This window comes from Chinchilla lanigera, unplaced genomic scaffold (assembly GCF_000276665.1).
Source record: "Chinchilla lanigera isolate Chin_1 unplaced genomic scaffold, ChiLan1.0 scaffold00067, whole genome shotgun sequence".
Taxonomy (NCBI): Eukaryota; Metazoa; Chordata; class Mammalia; order Rodentia; family Chinchillidae; genus Chinchilla; species Chinchilla lanigera.
Genome location: NW_004955468.1, coordinates 13,074,068 through 13,095,506, shown reverse-complemented (window position 1 = coordinate 13,095,506; position 21,439 = coordinate 13,074,068). Strand labels below are relative to the sequence as shown.

The window sequence follows — 21,439 nt, the reverse complement described above, 5'->3', positions numbered from 1 at the left end:
AGGAAAATGCAAATCAAAACCACAGTGAGTTTCCATCTCACCCCTGTCAGAATGGCTACACAAAAAGCACTGCTGGTGGGAATGTAAATTAGTACGACCACTAGGGATATCCGTAGGGACCTTCCTTCAAAAACAAAAAAAAAAAAAAAAAAAAAAAAAAAAGAAAACTAAAAATGGAGCTAGCACTCAATCCATCCACAGCATTCTTTGGTATTTATCCAAAGGAGTTAAAGTCAGCACACTAAGGGATCTGCATACCTATGCTTATTGTGTCACAGGTCACAAAATAGCCATGATATAGAACCAGCCTAGGTGTTTATCAACAGATGAATGGATGATCAAAATGTAGTCTATATACACAATGGAGCATTATTCAGCTGTACAGAAGAACAAACTAGAAGGAACTGAAAATTATGTTCAGCAAAGTAAACCAGACTTAGAAAGATTAGTGGATGTTCTCCCTAATACAGTATGTGCAATCTAAAAAAGATGACATAAAACTAGGAGGGAATATGCATGGAAACCCATTATTTGGTAAAATTAATAAACACTAATAGTAAAGGAAAATGTAAAAAAGATAAATGTTTCATCTAATTTAATTATATGAGATACAAGGTGTGATTAAAATATATGGTGAATGTTAAATATTTTAAAATTATTACAGTAGAAGACACATTACCATTAATCCCTTTCAAAATACTTTTCCTCACTTTAAACATACTTATCCCGTCATTCTTGCCACTTTCTGAAGCAGTTCTAGAAGTCTTCTTTCCTGAGTGTCTTTTGTTGTGCTGTCATGGCTGAATCAATTCAAAATGTTTACCTTTCATAGCCATTTGACTTTGAGGGAAGAGCCAGAAGCTGCATGGTGCCAGATCGGGTGAACAAGGTGGGTGAGGACACTGTTATGCTTTTCTTTAACAGAAATTACCATAAACATTTTCAATCAATTCAAGGCACTTCAGCAGCCAGGAAAAAAAAAAAAACTCATGACAGAGGACTTCCAGAACTGCTTCCAAAAGTGGCAAGAACGTTGGGATAAGTGTATTCAATGAGAGGGGAAGTATTTTGAATTTATGGCAATGTGTCTTTTACTGAAATAAATTTTCAAAATGGAAACATTCACCATATATTTTGATCACACCTCATATACATGTATCAACATCACATGGTACACCATTAACATGTACAACTTTTATGTTTTTATGTATCAGTTTAAAAATAAATTTAACAATTTTTTTTTTTAAATAGGACAGTTATAATTAGGTAAGAGGAAGGGACTAGAGGGACAGGGACGTTATGGAGGGTAATGGGGTAGGAATATCACCAAAATATATACATTGGAATCTAATATTTGTGCCCCCAGCACCTGGGAAGCCACGCAGTGGGATGCGCTGGCCTTTGGACCAGCCCCTAGCCATGCAAGCACCCGGGAGGCTGGCCCCTGGCACCGGGGAAGCTGCGCACCTGCTGGTCCTCAGGCCAGCCACCGCCACGCGGTCAAGAACTATCATGGCACAGAGAAGCAATGACACAATTGGCCCACCACGTGCTGGCTGCGGAGGCCCTCCCGCGGACGTGTGTGAATCATCCCGACATGGAGAAACCCCTGGGAATACATGGCACACAACGGGTCGCTCTTGCCCCTGCCATTGAGAACCGGAAAGGTCCAGAGTCAGCAGAGGAGCAGCTGCTGAACAAGGACTTGGAGAACATGAGAATACACACTACGCCTGAAGACTCAGAGGTCTAGTTGACCGGGTCACGAGAGCTGTTCAGAATCTGGAAACCAGAAGGACCTTGTGCAATACCTGGGGAGACCCCCCTGGAAGCCATTCTTCCCCTGACAGTACAGGCTGTGGTGGAGGAGCGTGTGGAGCTCAGAGAGGCCTGCATCAAGATTCCTGCTTCCTGTGCTGATGGTTGGGGAGAGGACACTAACTGATTGTGGGGTCCCAATGTGATGGGAGGCTGGAGAGAAAAAGCTACAAAAAATGGCTTTTGCCCCAAATGGCTCACTTGAGATGTTAGTAAGAATTGCCTCCTCAGTATTCTATAGCCATGACAAAGAGGAGGCCAAGGAGAGAAAACAAAGAGACCAAGAAAAAGCAGCTGCTTTTGCTGTAGCACTAAGAGAAACAGACCCTAAGTCTGATTCTCGGGGCCCCAAGAAGAACTCGACGACTATATTCATCTGCTACAACTGTTAAAAGCCAGGCCACCTCAAGAGGAACTGCCCTAAGATGCCTGGGCCATGCCCTGAACGCAAAGGGAACCACTGGAGATCAGTCTGCCCTCTGAAGCAGAGGCCCCAGAGCTCAGACCCATCCTACCAGGTAGTCCAACAGGAATGAGGGGGTCCGGGGCATACGCTGCCTTCTCCCTCTAGCCAGACTGTCATCTCCATGGAGGAGCCCTGGGTAATCATGACTATAAAAGAAAAAGAAAACAGCCTGATGCTAGACACAGGTGCAAGTCTCTCGGTCCTTCTTTTCAATCCTGGCCTTCCTTCCAGCCGTCACACCTCAGTGAAAGGAGTCACTGGTGAGGAGGTAATACACTATTTTTCACAACCCTTAGGCTGTAACTACTTGTTAGATCTTTCTTGTGTATCTCTGTTTTCCTGAGAAACCACTTTGAAGATACCACCATGTATTACAGCAGCCATTGATATTTTCCTACTAATCTGTCCATAACTCTGTAATGTTTGTATTGTTCCTATGCTATTTTGTAAATGGATGTATGTTTATTATTATGTGTTTCCTACAGCAACCATTGAGAATATTCAATGATTATTCAGTTGGTCACTCATGTATAGCTCTATTTATTTTCTTTAGAAGCCACTTTGAAAATACCAAAGTTAAGTACAACAACTATTGATAATCTCCTACCACTTCTGTCTGTAACTCACTATTATTTGTCTATTTGTTTTCCTGAGAAACTATCTTGTAGATAACAATATGTAAAACAACGACCATTGATAATTTCCTACCACTTTGTCTGTAGTCTGGTAAGCCCCTCTATTACTATGTTATCCTTCTTTTACTCTTTAAAATAAAAAAATCTAATATTTGCAAAATTAATAGATGCTAATTTAAAAAAAAAAAAACACTGAAAAAATAGAATTCTTTTGTTACACATGAGGGCTGGAGGGAGATGTAACAGCAATCTCCATTAGAGGGAGCCTTAGTCTCAGGAAAGGAAATGAGCTTAGTTATTTACAGAGAAGTTTTATATTCGCAGCCATGCATCTCTTCCAGGCTTACTGGGTACAGCATTATGGTTTCAAATCCAATAAGGAAATCTACAACAGCTCAGGGGTATGAATAGTTCAGAATTGGCCAGTAGCTTGGTTGGATGAGATCCTGTCACCCCTAAAAAAGAGCCAAAAATCAGGTGCTTAACACTAATCCCTGCCCCCTGCCACCATCCCCCCCACCCCCCAAAATGAATAGGGTATCTTGGAGCTATGGGGAAGAAAGCTGGAGAGCTGATGGCTTCAGTGCAGGCAGTGACTCAGTAGGTCAAATTGTGTAATAGATGCCTGAGTCTTTACTGATCTGTTCTCATCATTATTCTGGTTTTAAAACTTTGCCTTGAGAACAAAAACACATTAAAAGTTGAGTTTTGGGCTAAACTTATACATTGGAAAGCACTAACTATAGTAGTTTATCTAGCAGTACAAAATTCTGAGGAATTCACACAATTTTGTTAGATAAGCTACCATAGTGGGTTTGTTTTGTTTTGTTTTGTTTTTTGGGTTTTTGGTTTGTTTTTTTTTTTTTTTTTTTTTTTTTTTTGAGACAGGGTCTCACTCTGCAGTTCAGGCTGGCCTTGAGCTCACTTTATAGCCCAGGCTTGTCTTGAACTTGCACGATCCTCCTGCCTCAGCATTACCATAGTGTTTTTAGTATCTGGGAAGTTGTTTTGGATGAAAGCAAACAACCTGGGGCACTAATCAATCTAGCAAGGCTTTGAAGTCTGCCAGAGAACTATATGGCTGAGTGGTAAAAGCTTTGCGGAAGGCAACTTGGAAATATCATTACATCCTCGACTTCACAATTTAATTTAATTTTTTTTTTTTTTTTTTTTTTTGAGACAGGGCCTCACTATGTAGTTCAGGCTGGCCTCAAATTCTCGATGATCCACCTCCCTCAGCCTCCCAAGTACTGGGATTACAGGTGTGTGCCACCATACCCAGGTTCATCATTATTGTTTTAAAGACTCCTGATTCAGAACAAGAACAGCAGAGTCTGCAGTTGCTCCCCACTTAAACTGACCAGAATTCTTTTGTTCTCTCCATTTTCTCCTATTAGTCAGACTTTCTGGGTACAACAGATTATCAGCTCAGTGGTGCTCAACTTGGGAGCAAATCATCTTGGCTGGTTTACAGAGGAATAAGAGTGATTGCAGTAAAAAAGAGGTGATTAAGGAGAAAAAAGAAAGCCTACCTACTAAATCCTTGTATCCGCTGAGCACAAACTATACTTCCTACTTTTGGAATATGTTAAATACTCCCATAACTTTATAATGGCCCCCCTTAAGGTAGACTGAGTAGGTTTTTCTCACCAGATAGTCTTAAACCAGTAATAACAATGCTAAAATTGAGCACTCACATACATTAGGCACCCTACTAGGTGTGTTGTGTATAATTAATGCTCAAAAAGATTATCATCATTTTAGATATAAGGTCCTAGATAGACTGACTTGCTCAAGTTCTCACACTTAAGGTAGAGCCAGCATTTCCCAGGCAAGTTGACTCCAGGACTTCCGTGGTGGTTGTCACTTTGGTCTGGTTGATACATGGCCTATAGATTGGAAACAAACCTGTACTTTCAAGGGGGTAATCTCAACTCACACAAAAAATTTCCTAGTGTCTAACCTTGGGCATCAGAAGTTAAGTGAGGGGAAATATGTCAAGGTGTATTTTTGGGTTGGGACCTTGACGAACTCTTCTAACTTTGGAAGAGTTAAATCTGATTCTAGTCACCTGAAATCAATCACTTCACTTGAAGACTAAAATTCAACACATTTTATGTTATGGTTTAGATCTAAAATTGCCCCAGAGTCTCATGGTGTGAAAGGTGATAGGGTCACGGAGGTGACCTAAACATGCTGTTCCTGTAGGAGGTGAGGTCTGCTTGGAGGTGGTGTGACCCAGAAGGCTGTGTTCTTGTCCCTGGCTCCTCCCTTTGCTCTCAGCTCCCTGGCCACCATACAGGGAGCAGCTTTCCTTTCATGTGGTTCTGCAGTGCCACTTCTGTCTTGGAGCCAGCCAGCCATGGGCTGAAAACACTGAAACTGTGAGCCAAAATAGACCTCTTTAAGTTACAGGTGTCCTAGGGACGGGGATGTAGCTCAGTGGCACAAGCCTGGCAAGCGCAAGGTCCTGAGCTCGATCCCTGGTACAACAAAAATAAATAAATAAATAAACAAACAAGTTACAGGTGTCAGCCACAGGAAAGTGACTAATACATTTGATTAGGTTAAAGCCAGGTGTGGTGACACACACCTGTCATCCCAGCACTCTCCTGGTCTCAACTATTTCTTTGGACAACTTTATTTTTTGTGGTTGTGGGGAGTCTTCATGTTGAGCTATATCCCCAATCTCTCTGTCCTTCCTTCCTTCATCCTTTTTTTTTCTTCTCCTTTCTCCCCTCCATTCCTCTTTTTCCTCCTAATCTTGAGATAGAGTCACACTAAATTGTCCAAGCTGGGCTTAAACTTGTGGTCCTCTGGCCTCCCAGAGAGGTGGGATTATAGAGGGCGCCACTAGCCCAGCTACTGTGGAGAAAGATATTGTATAGTTTACTTTTCAATGTATTATCTATATAGGACTTTGAGCCTGACCAAGCCATATGATTGTTTCTGGAGGAAGTCTAGCAAAAGCATTAGTGTAAAAGGAAATGAAAGCAGGACCTTCCACTGGGACAACACTAGATGTGTTGCTGAGATATGTCCGAAGGAATGATGACATGATGGCTCGCTAAGTCAAACTTCAGTTCCTGTGATAATTAAGCTGTATTGCCCTCACTTATCCTGTTAATGATTCCTCCAATTTCCCCTGTCCCTGCTTTTTGTAAGAATCCTAATAAAAGCCTAAGAAAATTGTAATCAAGGCTTTAGTTCTAGAGGCTGTAGCCCCGCTGATCCCATAACTTTGTCTCTCGTTTTTCTTTTCATCTGCTGCACCTCGTTCTTGGGACCTGTCACCCCACACAGAAACCAACTTTTTACTGACAAGCTACAGCCTTATTTCTTAGTGTTTTCATTTTGACACCTTACAATAATACAATTAAAAAAGCAGTTCCATTCGCTCATTAATTCTCCTAACAACTCTGTAGACAGGCATTATAATATCAATTTAGATGAATTGCAGACAGGTTGCCTAGTCCTACTGATGTTAGGCTAGTGTCCTGGCACATCCACGTGACTCTCCAAACTCGCTGCTTTCACTGTTTCTCTCACCAGCCCCGCCCCATCTCCCTGTGCCATGTCCTCATTCCACCTTAGCAGCCAACACTAAGCACCTGTGTTCCTAGGCTCTGTGATTCTGGAGAGTGGTGGAGCAAGGACAGGATATATTTTTCCTTCTGGGAAGAAATGTGAATCAGCCACTTTTTAGACATTGTTCCTGTTACTGTGAGAAAATAAAATACTGGGACCTATAAACAGTATCTTACAGTTATATCAGCTTTCTGATCTCTGAAGCACAATACTCAACACCTAAACTTAAATGAGAGGATTTATTTAGCTCACGTTTTGGGGGATTCAGCCCATAGGCAACTGGCTTCAGGCAGGAACATCATGGCAGAAGAGCATGGCAGAGCTCAGCTCGTAACAGCCCTAAAGCAGAGCAAAGGAACAGAGCTGGAGAGGAAGGGGTGAGGGACAAGACCTAGATGACATCCCCATGCCATGCCTCCATGACCCACCCAGAAGTGTGTACTACCAGTTCCCCTTAAGGGTGGGTCCCAAAGCCAATCAAATTGACACCTTCCCCTAAGTGTCACAGCAGTGTTATACTGCTATTCTATGACACTGTCTAGATACTTTATTCACTTTCTCTCACTTACCCTGTAAAATCAGGCTCTTTATTTCCACAATACAACTGAGGCAGATCATACTTACTTAAGTGAAATCAGTTGCTTAAGGCCATGTAGCTCCTATGTCCTCATGTTGAATGAACAAGTCCAATTTCTAGCTCTCCAGTCTGTGGTTCATTAGGACACACTGCCCAATGAAGCTAGCCCTTGGGGTTCTATGGTTAAAGTGGTTAAAGACGCTGGTCAAGGACAACTTTCAAGTTTGAAGCAAAACTAAGCTATGCTAGAAAAAAAGACTGCTACTTCGCTAACTTTCTCATGTTTACTCAATCCCTCACATCTCTAAAATGAAAAGAAGCCTGAGTTTCTGAGAAAGGATGGAAGCAATGTGAGCCTAGGAAGAAACAGAAAGCCAACTCCTGCTGATTGGGAGGTAGTCCCAGAAGGTCCGCCTTCCGCTGTTGCCTGGCAACGAACGTAAACAGCACAGGATCATGGCCTCTAACTACAGTGCCAACCAGGTAAGTTCTTTCTTCTCTTCTTTAACATATTCCTTAAACATTTAATCTTGCCTTCTAGATTCTGTTTTTGAACTGACACCTCCCATCGGATTATGATCACTGGAGAGACATTAAGGGTGCTGGGAAACTAAAGTTGGGAGGCCCCTGAAAAAAGCAAAAGGCATCTATGGGTTAAATGTGTAGGTAGCAAACCAGAGGTCAGCAATCCTTTTCTGTACCAGGCCAGAGAATAAGCATTTTATGCTTTGCAGGTCAAATAGCGAAGTCAAAGATATGCTGTAGAACTTACATGAGAGAAAATATTTTTCCATGAAACTCTGTCAAAATTCTAAAATATAATTACTGAGTACAACTTTTTTTGTAATACTAATGAAAAAAAGCAGAATTCTTTAAGGTGAGAAGCTATTTTGATTAACTGGAATTCAAAGTTAGTGTACCCTTTTATCAAAAAAATTTTATGACACTGTCACTATATAATAATCTAGGATGGCCCTGAACTTGCTATGTAGTCCAGACTGGCTTCAAACTCACATCCTTCTGTCTCAAGTGCTGAGACTATCGGCATGCGCCATCATGCCCAGTTCAATATATTTAACACAATAAATGCAAAACATTTCAACATTCAATCAGTAATTTTGACATGATAATCTTTTACACTTGATTTTTTAGTTCTAAGTCTTAAAAATCCAGTGTATTTTATATCTGCCAAGCCCCTCGATTTGGGCTAGGCACATTTCAAGTGCTCAACAGCTGTATGTGGCTGCCGACTGCTTGTGAGACAGCATACATCTGAACCAGATTATACCCCTGGTATAGTAAGTTAGCATGTACATGTTTCAGGCCCTCGGTTTTCAAATCTAAGGAACCGTATCCCATCACTCCCCGAGCTGGGGCCTTTGGGCCTCACAGGGCTTATCTTTCTCTCCACAGTACGAAAAAGCTTTCTCACCCAAGTATCTGCAGAATTGGTCTCTTGCCAAGCCGACAAAAGAGGTATTCTAAGTTCAGCACCCCTACAAGGCCAGTTTATGGTTCTTTACATCACATTCTCTGTAATTCCCTGCACCTAACTCCTTTTAGCTTTCTCTAAGTGTCCATCTTCTCCTTCCCCTTCATCCAAGCCCCTCAGATATTTCCTCCCTCTGTTGTTGCTGTTGTCTTCCCCCTTCCACTCACGAGCACACATTTCCCCTCCCTCCACCCCAGAGCATCTCTTCCCATGAAGGCTACACTCAGATTATCGCCAATGATCGTGGTCATCTGTTGCCTTCTGTGCCCCGCTCCAAGGTAAGATATGTCTCCAGTCCTATCAACAAAGGTAAAGAACTGAGGACTAACCTAGAAAATTAAAATTCAATCTAATTCACATGGAAAGGTAAGTGCTCCAGGCTTCAACCAGTTTATCCAACAGGGCAGAGTTGTGTTTAGCACGCACAGGCCCTTAAATGGATGAACGATTGAAAAAATGAGTGTTTTCAGGTGACGATACCTCCACGGTGGGGGACTCTTTTGCCACAATTGGCCTTAAGATGTAGAAGTTAAACTGGCTGAGGGAAAGGGATAAAAAATTAGGCTAACCTAAATGACAGAGAGGAGAAAGTGGGGGAAACTATGCTTTTAGCTCGTTTCATTACATGTATTCCCTAAGGTTTAAGAATGGGAGTGAAGAGCAGGAGAGCTCCTGCCAACGGGACAGTTACTGCAGTGAGAAGCTCCTCTGAGAAATCCCTTTTCCTTTCAGGCAAGTCCCTGGGGTTCCTTTGTGGGCACCTGGCAAATGCCTCTGAAGATACCCCCTGCTCGGGTGACCTTGACTGCCCGGTCAAATGCTGGTGCTGCCTCACTCACCAAATGGATACAGAAAAATCCTGATTTACTCAAGGCTTGTAATGGGCTGCGCCCGGAAGTCTTAGGCAAGGTATCTATTCTCATTTAACCCCAAACCCTATTGTCCCCATTTCCTTTCAAACTTAAAAAAAAATTTAGCATCATGCCACCTCTCCCCCAGCAGGAGAACCTCTGACCAAATCCATTTTATCCTATCTAACCCCTAATCACTTTCCAGGAAGAATCAAATTGAACTATTTTTATTTGAAAACTGCCCTTTTGCCCATGGTATGGGAAGATGGAGTTAGAATTATGTGGTGGACTGGGAATCATCCGGACCTGGCTATAAACATGTCTCTTCCACTCTATCCCTGATAGCCCCATGATCCAGACAGTGAGAAGAAACCCAGAAAGAAGTCTACCACAAAGACGGTACAACAAGCACCATGTCCAACTGTAATTCCAAGCTCCCCAACTAATCTCAATTGCTCAGAAGAATCTCAAAGTTCACATCCCTCTGCAGGTCACACTCCAGGTCCCCAAACCCCACTCAACTCTCCTGAAATTGCACCGGAAAGCCCTGTGTGCCTGGAAGCAGGTCCTAATCTAGCTGAGATCCAAAACTGCAAACCTGGAACGTCCGAGGGGATCAAGGGGCCACGCTGAGAAAAGCTGTCCAGAGTCTGAATTGAAGTAAACATGATCCTCTGGTCAGAATGCAGAACAGAAAAATTATGGGACAGGAGTAAAGGCAAATTTGGACAATAAACGTTGTTTGTTGAATCTGAATGGTCTGGATTTTCTCCTCTCTCAATTCAATTAGAAGAGGTTTGGGGGAAATAGAGTAGGAAAAAGAACACTATAGTGGTTAGGGTGTAACACATCTTTTCAAGGATTGAGTCAGTTATACTCCAGAAATGACCAAGAGAAAACTGGTCTAGTCACAGCAAAAGGGCAGAACCTTAAAGAATTAATCCTCTCTCTTACCCTTTCATTTTTCATCTTGAGTATTCACAGCTTACAACTTAGGGGGCTGGGGATTTAGCTCAGCAGCAAAGCGCCTGCTTGGCTAAGCACAAGGTTGTGAGTTCGGTTCCCGGTACCGGAGAAAAACCAAAAAAAAAAAAAAAAAAAAGTGTTAAGGCCACAGCTTACAACTTCAAAATTAAAACTGTATAGCAAAGGAAGTGTGTGTGTGTTCAGAGATAGTGGAAGAAAAGGGATACAGAAGCTTGGGGTGTAGCTCCACAGTAGAGCACTTGTCTAGAATGTGTGAGGTCCTGGGTTTGAACCCTAGCAACACAAACACACACACACATACACACGGCAGAAGATGCTACTCTTGCCTATGGCTTTATGTTTAAGAGAAAGCACATACACTTTGAAAACTGAAGATACGGAAGTGAACAGAAGACACAGAAGAAAAATAAAGTGATGGTAAGTAGAAATTCAGGGCAGAAAAAACACTATGCTCTGCTTCCTATCTGCTTCCTTCTCCAGTTGTGGAATGGTAAAAAGCCACCCAAAAAAGGCCAAAATGTCCCTATTTTCCAGCTCCCAAAATATGTTTATCACTGACCCCATTCTGCATTTTCCTGGTACTATTAAATTTAATGCCCTGCCAAGCATTTTCCTAATTCTAATGCCAAAGAGTTCCCTCGTGAACATGTGTCACTCCCTCAAAGGACAAAGTAGAGGACAGGAGGAAGACCACAAGACTACTGAGGACCCATCTAGCAAAAAGGCCAGACTATGTGGGATACACTGGTGAGGGAGCAGTTCCCACTGTCTTAAGCAAGGTCTTCTTGCCCATCTGTCATCCGCTAATGCCACAGTCATTCCTTTCCAAGCTGCAGTTAATTAGTTGCCCAACAACCCAGGACAGGAAGGTGGATTTCTCACTCCAGAATTTGCAAAGATTATTGAGAACAGAGTTCCTGCCAAGGGATTTAGGGGCCCAAAAGCCCGACCTCTATGGATTATAAAAGCAACAAGTTTTCTTTTCATCTTGCCTTTTCCGAGGCTTCTCTATGATATTTAATTCTCCTGCTACATGTATTTGATTCTCTGAAGTGGGTCAGTTGTAGGACAAACTGTTTCCCTTCTGGGAAAGGTCACAGGGTGGAGGGTGGGGGTTAGCACCTGAACCGTCCTCTTGATTTCTCTAGATTTAAGGAAAATGAAAGATAAAATAAGTATTTTAATTGTTTCAGAAAAGATGGTACATGAACTTGGATTAGAAAACATGACAATAGAAGGGATTTTTTTTTTCCCATAAATGCAAAAACAAAACAAAACAAAACAAAACAAAAATCAACCAGAGACAAAAACAGCTAATGACAATTTTCTGGATCTTCCTCTTCTATCAAAAGCCATGCCTCCTAGGGCACGTGCTCCGAGAACCATCCCATCCTTTTTACCTCCCTCTAGCTGGGCCAGGACAATTCCCTTCCATCCTCACTTCCCTTCTTTCAGTCACACTGTGTGGGTGCTAAAGACCCTGAGCTCTGACCAATGAACAGAACTGTCCTTTAAGCCAGCAACCCACAGGCAGTGGCACCCAAAGCCTCACCCCCAGCCCCCATGGCACAAGCCACAGAGCTGGCATTGTTTCCACCGTCTCAGGAAGAAGGAGCCAAAAGCTGACCCTCAGCACAAATCAAAGCCCAATGTGGAGAGAGAATAAGGGCTTCTAGGCCCAGAGTAGGCTGCAAGCTGTGGGTAAGAAAAGGGCGTTTTTACAGCCATTCCATCGTGAGAAACAAGGGAAAAACTGGACCCTTTCTATTATTGTGGTTTTACAAGCCAGTCTACTGAGCTAAGGGGGATCTGCAAACACAGAAGGATCCACACAGATCAGGTAACTTTGTTGGCTGGAGATAAGAGCGACGAGCAGGAAGGTAAGCAATTTGTGACAATTAATTTGTAGGAAGATGATGCTGTGAATGTCAGCTCTTCACATGGCTGCCAGCCCCGCAGAGGACAACACAGTAAGAGCCAAGATAGCCACCCCAGATTGGTAGAGCTGGGCAGTCTTCAGGCCTTTTCCCAGGTCCCACATCTGTAGAAAAAGGAAAAAAAATTCCGTAATCAGGACCCTGGTCACTCTCATAGCTCCTGTCTTAGAATTTCTCTACCTATTCGAACCAGTTCCCTTGTATGCACAATTGCAGAGAAAGGCACTCATCCTTAAATCTCACCTTCACCCTTCTCAAACCCCACAATATGATATCTAATACCCACTCTGCCAGTGATGGAAAATCTAGTCCTATTGTGTGGTGGTGGTAGGGGGAACATTCTCTAGAATACCAAACTCTACATACAAAAGCTTCCAGACTGAAAAGATAAAACTTTTCCTCATGACAACACATCTAGGTCCATGTTTACCCAAAGGGTACTTCTCCAAAACTTGGTCCCGGATAATGCTGTAAGGCATCATGAGGGGTAAAGTTCTGTGCTCGTATAAATTTTGCAAGCATTTAACTATCAGATTCTCAAACAACTTATGAATGCACATTGTTGCTCTCCCAAAGGGGATATAATATTCATGATAAGGTCACTCACAGAAGTCCTTTTTAAAGAGAACACATCTATAGAACACTATTTCTCAATTTTGTTTTGACAATGACCCCACTAAGAAATACCTTTTAGACTGGAACCCTGTAGAGATATATACATAGTGTAGTAAAAATTCATGAAACAATGAACGATATTTACCATTATTAATGGGTGCTGCATTCTGTATTTTCTGTTCACATTTCTTCTTTTTGATGGCAACTCATTAAACTCGTTTTCTACCTACTACCTTAAAACCCATTAATCTAGACTCCTTGTGCTTTAGGGATATTAACATATTACAGTGGTACCTTGGTTCACAAATGCTTTTGTTGGTGAACAATTTGGTTTCAAACCGAACTGTCTGGCAAAATTTTGTTTTTTGTTTGTGAACTCTACATCAGGTGACAATACAACCAGGGCCATCTTAACTACATGAACACAAACACGGCCAGCTTTTCCAGAATCACACATGACCTGAGGTACCACTGCATACTATAAGTCACTAAAAAGCCTCTAGCACAAGAGTAAAGCCTTCTGGTTTCACGTTTTCCCTACAGCTGCCTCAACACACATATCACATATCGAACTGACTAACCTAAGAGTAACTTTAGAGAACAGCTGTGGTGGTAGTGATGGGGAACAAGGTGAGACAATGCCCTTACCTTCATCCCTAGATCAGATCATGAATCAAGCATATTCCACAGAGCTGATCTGCTCATGAAGGCACAGTGTTCTGCCATCAACCGACTCCCCCTGAGTGGAGGTGGTAGGACAGTCTAGAATGCTCCCACTCTTACATCAACACTGCTCTCCAGCCCCCATTAGCTCTGCTGGCCAGACAACTTCTGAGCTCAGAAGCCAAAAGAGACTGTCCCAGGAAACAGTTAAAGACCAACCCATACCCAGAGCCAGTCCTTGTTAGAAGAAAAAAGGAAAGCAAATTTAAGGGCTTAAGAAAAAGCCTTCTGCTTCCTCACTTATCTCAAGAAAGAGATTACCACCATAAACAGGAACTGGGGCAATAAAGCACAGACTAAGGCCTGGAATTTTATAAAACCACTCTCCCTTCCCTCCTTCTATACTGAGACAAAAGCAAACATATGGCAAATCTGTGCCTGAGCTAGGGTGTGAACAGAGGAAGCAGATCAGCTGATTTTCTTTCGAGAGCTTCCTCCCTCTCCATTCTCTTCCCCTGAGGGAAGTGAGAAGTCCTTTTAAATCAAACCAAATACCACCTCAGGGAAAAATCGATACATACATTTAATTTAATAGGTCATTTAGATGCTCCCTTTTTTTATTTCATTAAGCTGTCTATTGGACCAGATTAAAATCCAGAAAGTGCCCGTCCCCAAGGTGGTGATGCAGAAGTCATAAAATATCAAATTAAGGTAAAAACATCCATCTGACAGATGGCATAGGATCAGAAGTAATGGAAAACTAGAAGGAATAAAACTGTACTGTCTTCTTGGGGTAGGATGTAAGACTAGGGATAGGGAGACCACAAATTTATAAAATCCCAAAGTCCCGAATGAGGGAGTAATCTCTGACCTGGGACAGGTTTGACTAGAAGACCCAGAGATATCAGTTTTGAACTGACACCAAGGTCATACAGGAGGCAACAAGGACAGCTTCCAGTCCACTAAAAGACTCCTCGGCCTAAAATTAAAACCTGGGATTATTGGCATCCAGTTTCTGTGAAAGTTGGCCCCAATCTTGCTAATCATTCAAAAGGAACAGAAACTGTTAACAAAATCTGGTATCAAGGTAACGAAAGTTAATATATTTGAATCCAGGAAGACTTGTTAATCTCAGTTGAAAAGAGTTAGATTAAAAGCAGCAGATGTGTGTATGGAGATCATAACTGACCCCCTCCCAGCGTCGAGAACAGTGCCTGACAGATAAAGAATACCAAATTCTTATTTACCTAATAAATATGCCTTCTACACCAGACACTGACCTAGTTTCAGTGGCTGCTTTTAATAATATGTCTCTTAAGACTGGAAAAGTTCTCAATGAGACTGTAAATATCTGCTTGGCCTATGCCCATTTAGAAATGTAAAAAGAGGCTTATCTAATTTTCCCCAAGATGACCTTGAGTAAAGGTTCAGCACTATTAATCTTATGGATAGCGCTAGTGGTATAGCATGTGCTTAGCATTTTTGAGGACTAGGTTCAATTCCCACCTTGCGCAAAAAAAAAAAAAAAAAAAAAAAAAAAAAGATGAGGGGGTAGGAAAGAGAGAATGTTTGTATGTAAGTATGTATGTTTTGTATCTCTTTGAGAGAGAAAGAGGATCTTGCTATGTAGCCCAGGCTGGCCTTGAAGAGCAGCGATATTCTTGCTATTACCGACAGGCAAGTTAGGTAGAAGATAGCAGGCAGCTAAAGAAGCACTGGGCCACAGTACAGTCAGGATGACAAGGCCTTCGTCAGACAGGCAGTAACTTGAGGTCAAGAGTTAGTAAGAACTAGTTAATAAGTCCAAGCGAGGTAATAATGATGGTGATGGATGACCACTGTGACAGCTTCTGCTCCTACCCATCTGGAAAATGGTTTTTCCTTTTCACTTTGCTCTTTTAATAAACTACTTAGACAAGACAGCAGCCAAGAGGCACCTGCAAACATACACTTGCTACCTGCCTTGACTCCTCATAGGCCCCTCCCTTCCTCCCTCCCTCTGTCCTTCCTTCCCTCCCTCCCTTCCTCCCTCTCTCTTTCTTTCTTCTTTTTTTTTTTTGAGACAGGCTCTTGCTATATAGTTCAGACTAGTTTTGAACTTGTGGGGATCCTCCTGGCTCAGGCTCCAAAGTGCTGGGACTATAGGCATGTGCCACCACACCTGGTCCATTTCTAGTTTAAGTAAGCGTGTTTTAGTCTAACAGGTTGACTTTATTTTGACTCAGAGCAGTCTGAGCCCTAGCCATCTTTTTATATAAAAAATCCTACAGAGTATCCTGTTGGTAAACCATCTGGGTCCCATCCTGACTATTGGGAGCTATTTCTCTCTTCTTAATAGACATCTTTCCTGTCTATCTCCTTTGTCCTTGAATTCAACTTTCAATTTTGTGTGACATCAACCCAAATTACACTGTTGCACTGCTTCCGCTTCCTAAATACTGAGGTTTAGGAATCTCAGTATAATAGTATCAGAATCTCAGTATAATAGAATCATGAATCACTACGTATGACCAGCTCTTCCACTCAGAAAATATGCAAATCCACAATTAACTTACCAAGTGACGGATCCCATTCCAGGTGTGGTACATGAGTGGGAAGACAAGTGCAAACTTTGCTGTGTAGATCAGTGAAGGCCCCAGACACAAAGACTTTATAAATTCCAAGTAAGACTCAAAGTTCCCAGGGAGCAACAGGGCTGACACACCAAACAGAGAGACCGCTGAGGAGAAAACCAGGAAACCCATTATAAATGCCCTCCAAGTTACAACTAACATAATGTGCAAAACTGAGTTCTATGAAAGCTCCTGACTCCTCATACTATTCTAAGTCATTCTCCTTCTTTTTTTTGTTTTTTTTTTTTTTGAGACAGGGTCTCAGTATGCAGTTCAAACTGGTCTTGAGCTCACTTTGTAGCCCAGGCTGGTCTCGAACTCACAATGATCCTCCTGCCTCACCCTTCCGAGTGCTGGGATTACAGGCATGAGCTACCACACCCAGATCTTCTAAATCATTCTGAAATGGACAAAATTGGAACTCATGCTTAAGTTTACAGAGGGAGATAGGATACTGGGGATCTGCTGGTAATCTCACTCTGCAACATACCTGGTATGTCATTCCTACTTTCAACCTCCTTCTCTATGAAAACCTTATTTAAAAAACAACAACAAAAAACCTCATTTGATAGAAGTAATCCTCTTGCTGCACCATCCCCTTGGTAGAAAGAGTAAAAACAGTATATTCTTCCCAGGGACAAGAAAAAATATTTTATAATCACTCAAATCTCTTTTTTTTTTTTTTTGTCTTTTTTGAGACAGGGTCTTGCTATGCAGTTAAGGCTGGCCTTGAACTCACTTTGTAGCCCAGGCTGGACTCCAACTCGCAACAATCCTCCTGCCTCAGCGTCCAGAGTACTGGGATTACAGGCGTGCGCCACCACGCCCGGCATCATCACTCAAATCTCTAACAGTAAAAATTTAGCTCAAAGTGAATGAGAAACCTAAGTGTTATAATTAATACTGTAGGGGCTGGGGATTTAGCTCAGCGGCAAAGCGTCTGCCTGGCAAGCGCAAGGTCATGAGTTCAGTTCCTGGTACCGGAGAAAAACCAAAAACAACAAAAAAAAACCTGTAAAACCCTAAGAAGATAATATAGAATAGTTTTTATGATCTTGATTAGGCAGTATGGTTTCTTAGCCATGACACTAAAACCAGAGAGACAAAAGAAAAAATATAAATTGGACTTCATCAAAATTAAAAAATTTTGTGCTGCAAACAATACTATCAAATCAAATGGGTAAAAAGAAGCCTGGAAGAATGGGAGGAAATATGTATAAATCACATGTCTGATGAGGGAAATGCATGTGTGTCTGTGAACCTGTTTCAGTGCTGGGCTGAGATGAGAGTTGGTTACTTCAGAGAATAATACAAAAGCTCTTCAAAATGTTAAACAAAGAAATCAAGTATGATGCAGCAATTTCACTCCTTGGCCAAAAATAGAGAGAAGCATGCTCAGACAAAAGCTGTGTGCAGATGTTCATGGCAGCTTTATTCACAATGATCTCAAACTGGACAGGTCAAAATGTCTATCAAACGATGAATGGGTAAATTAAATATGGTATACCCATACAACAGAATGTTACTCAGCCATAAAAAGGGTACAACTTAGGTGAACTTTGAAAACATGCTAAGTCAAAGAAGCCAGTTACAAATTTGTATCATACAATTCCACTTATAAGAAATGTCCAGGATAACCTGGAATGGTGGCACATGCCTGTAATCACATCACTAGGAGCCTGAGGCAGAAGGACTGCACAAGTTCAAGGCCATCTTGGGGTACACAGTGAGTTCAAGGCAAGCCTGAACTTCACAGTGAGACCCTGTTTCAAAAAAAACCTCAATAGCAAAAAACCACCATCACTACCATTAAAAAATAGGCAAGTGGGCTGGGGATTTAGCTCAGCGGCAAAAGCAGCTGCCTGGCAAGCGCAAGGTCGTGAGTTCGGTTCCCGGTACCGGAGAAAAACCAAAAAAAAAGAAAAAAAAAAAAAAAAAAGGCAAGAGTCCTAAATAGACATTTCTCAAAAGAAAACATACAAATGATCAACAGATTTATTAAAAAAAAATATTCAACAGTGTTAATCATTAGGTAAATGCAAATTAAAATTACAATGAGATATCACTTAATACCTATTAGAATGACTTGTCTAAAGATGACAGTAAGTGCTAGTAAGGATGTAGAGAAAAGGGAACCCTGGTATACAGCTGGAGGGAATATAAATTAGTATAGCCATTATGCAAACCTGTGTAGAGAGACCTTACTAAAAATAGAAATATCAGTGACCTAGAAATCCCGTTTCTGGTTGTGCAGCCAGAAGATCTGACATTAGTTTGTCCAGGAGATGTCTGCACTCCACGTTCACAGCAGTATTACTCACAACAGCCAGGTCATGGACTTGACCTAAGTACCCCTCAACAGACAGACAAAGCAAATTCGGTGTACAGCATATACACACAATGGAATACTAAGCAGCCTTTGAAATGGAGATTTTTAATTTGTAGCATAGATACAATTGGAGAACACTACGCTAAGCAAAATAAGCCAGGTATAGAAGGACAAATGGTATGTTTTCTCATTTATATGTGGACTCTAAAATAAACTCACCAAGGCAGACAATGGAATGCCAGTTAAGAGAGACTGGGCTGTAAGGGATATAGGGAGATGATGGTCAAAGGATATAAAATCAGACAGAAGGAGTAAGCTGTGTGTGTGTTTATTTTTCAGTCAACTGCACAGTGTGGTCTATGCAACTCAACAGCGGAGTGTGGTAGTCCATGCCTGTAATTCCAGCTATTTGAGAGGCTGAAGTAGAAGGACCAGAAGTTTGAGGCCAGCATGGGCAACTTTCTGAGACCTTGTCTCAATATAAAAATTTGGGTTTGTTTGTTTTTGTTTTTGTTTTGGTGTTTTCTTCTGGTACCAGGAATCAAACTCATGATCTTGCACTTGCCAGGCAGGTGCTTTTGCCACTGAGCTAAATCCCCAGCCCTCAATATAAAAATTTTTGAAAGCACTCCCTAGGTTCAACCTTTAGTACTAAAATGTGTGTGTGTGTATGTGTGTGTGTGTGTGTGTATGTGCACACCTGTATGTAGTTAATAACAGTGTACTGTACATTTCAAAATCACTAAGTAAATTTCAAATGTTCTCACCACAAAAAAAATATTTAAGGTGATTAATATGTTAATTAGTTTGACTTGCCTATTCCAGTGTTCATAAATCATAACATCCCTTTGAACCCTGTAAGTATATACAATTATACATTGTCAATTTATAAATTTTTTAAAGTTAAAAAGTATTCAAAATCAAAATTTGAGGGAATTCAAGGTAATAGGCTTGGAACTGTGATTTTTAACTGAACAATGCTAGGAATCATTAATACATTTTTAACTATGAAAGCTTATAGGTCTTTTGGGGGGGTTGTTTGTTTTTGAGACAGGGTCTTGCTATGCACTTCAGGCTGGCCTTAAGCTCAACTATGTAGCCCACACTGGCCTGAGACTTGTGGTGATCTTCCTACCTCAGCCTCCCAAGTGCTGGGATTACAGCCATGCATCTCCATGCCCAGCTAGCTTATCATTAATACACATTATTCTTTATTTTGCTCTTAAAACAAAATGACACGTTAACACAAGAAGGTTGATCTGCAAAGCACCTATAAAAAGAAGATCCACTAGGAAACACTAAGTAATACATTCCTAGCATTGTTCAGAATAAAACATGTCTTATACCAGATCCAGAAGTATATATAACAGAAATGTTCAGTGGAAATAGGTACACAAGGTCAATGGCCCTAACTATTAAGATCAACCAATTCTTGCTTTGATTACCTGCTTAGCAGACACCTGAGAACTGTAACGTGGTCTCCCACCTACATTTGCCTGTAGGAAGATGACATATACTTCTGGAAACAGTACTGAGTAATTTTCTCACTGTACGTTTTCTGTTTGTCTTAAGGTACTAGGGATCGAACCAGACCTCACACATGCAAAGCACTTTCTTACCGAGTTATATCCCCAGCCTCCTCTCACAATAAATTCTAAACTGACATTCTGGTTAGAGTATCAAGTTTCCTAGTGAATCAGTCCATACAGCTGAATAAATACTGAATAAACAAAGTCAAATTTCTTTGCTTACAGAGCAGAGGATCAGTCCCAATAGTAAGCTAACCTTTTGCATCCCTTCAAAGTGCACAGTATGAAGACAGACATAAAGTGAAACTGATTAAAGGTACCAAGAAAAAAGGACACAGGAAAAAGGAAGCACATGTTAAATGAAAGACTGCTCTGCTCTCCTAAAGAATACTTTTTTAAAAAAAATTAGCACTGTTGATAAAGGCAGAAGTTGTTCTTAAGTCTTCCCTACCTTAAACTAGAAGTTGCAACTGGTGGCACTCAGCCTAAAACATGTTTGGCCATGTAGTTTTATTCATAATGTTTGTTTCTTCTCAATGTTTTTTTATTTCTGTATTTTGTTTTTTTCCAGTATTGGGAATTGAATGCACATTGAGTTATGCCCCAGCCCTTTTAAATTTTTTTGTTTTACTCTGAGATGGGGTCTAAGTTGTCTAGGCTGCATTTGAACTTATGATCCTCCTGCCTGAGTCTCTCACTGGAATAATCAGCCCTAAGAATTACATTTTGCTCTAGAATAGCTTTTGATACACCAATCTAATTTTATGGATATGCCATATTTTGTTTCTTTCCTCCTGCAACCAGCTCCTACTAATTTGCATTCAAAATCTTTTAACGCTTTCCCTAGCACTTTCTTGAGCCAGATGGGAGTCAACCTATAGGAAATCCTGAAAACACATACTGGTTCAACCTACAAAAAGTAAAGAACAGAATTTACATTTAATTGGATGAATTGATTGATTATTTGTTTATGAGACAGGATCTCACTATGTAGTTCAGACTAGCCTTGAATTCACTATGTAGCCCAGGCTGCCCTTGAACTCATATGGATCCTCCTGCCTCGGCCTCCTAGAATGCTAAGATTACAGGTGTGTGCCACCATGACCAGCTTAGAATTACACTTATACTGCTAAAACTAATCCCAGCCTTATCACTTAAGTATTGCACTGAGTATACTTAGGTAAACTTGTTTTTCAGTCCTAGTTTGATTAGCTGTTAAATTGGATATCCTAGTTTTTAAGGCTGTTATAAGGACTAAATAATTAAGTAATTTTTAATAAATAATGGTTGTGGTAATAATTGTACTTGAAATAGCTAATGTTTTTCTTATGGGTTGAATC

General features: G+C 41.2%; 2 protein-coding genes and 1 long non-coding RNA gene across 4 annotated transcripts in view; 1 reads left to right on the top strand and 2 right to left on the bottom strand.

Moving 5' to 3' along the window:
* Positions 1 to 6,732: 6,732 nt before the first annotated feature.
* On the bottom strand, positions 6,733 to 7,394 carry LOC106150233. Its single transcript, XR_001236929.1, has 2 exons — positions 7,132 to 7,394; positions 6,733 to 6,846 (listed from the first exon to the last, which is right to left on the bottom strand). It is a non-coding gene; the product is annotated as an uncharacterized LOC106150233 (long non-coding RNA).
* A 90-nt stretch (positions 7,395 to 7,484) lies between these two features.
* Positions 7,485 to 10,183, top strand: Cfap126 (cilia and flagella associated protein 126). 2 transcript variants are annotated; one of them, XM_005400281.2, is made up of 6 exons: positions 7,485 to 7,567; positions 8,498 to 8,560; positions 8,774 to 8,854; positions 9,309 to 9,485; positions 9,773 to 9,826; positions 9,918 to 10,183. In XM_005400281.2, exons 1-6 carry the CDS (start codon positions 7,541 to 7,543, stop codon positions 10,002 to 10,004), a joined length of 489 nt encoding a protein of 162 aa, XP_005400338.1. In that variant the 5' UTR covers positions 7,485 to 7,540; the 3' UTR covers positions 10,005 to 10,183. The 2 variants fall into 2 exon arrangements, with proteins under 2 accessions (XP_005400338.1, XP_005400337.1); XM_005400280.2 differs by having other exon boundaries at positions 7,486 to 7,567; positions 9,773 to 10,183.
* Positions 10,184 to 11,574: 1,391 nt separating this feature from the next.
* The window catches only part of Sdhc (succinate dehydrogenase complex, subunit C, integral membrane protein, 15kDa), a 33,574-nt gene continuing 23,709 nt past the window's right edge, over positions 11,575 to 21,439 (bottom strand). The window contains exons 5-6 of the mRNA XM_005400278.1: positions 16,185 to 16,348; positions 11,575 to 12,455 (exon numbers count right to left, since the gene is read on the bottom strand). Of these exons, the coding sequence (XP_005400335.1) occupies positions 12,351 to 12,455; positions 16,185 to 16,348 (269 nt within the window). The 3' untranslated portion in view covers positions 11,575 to 12,350. The remainder of the gene's footprint in view (positions 12,456 to 16,184; positions 16,349 to 21,439) is intronic.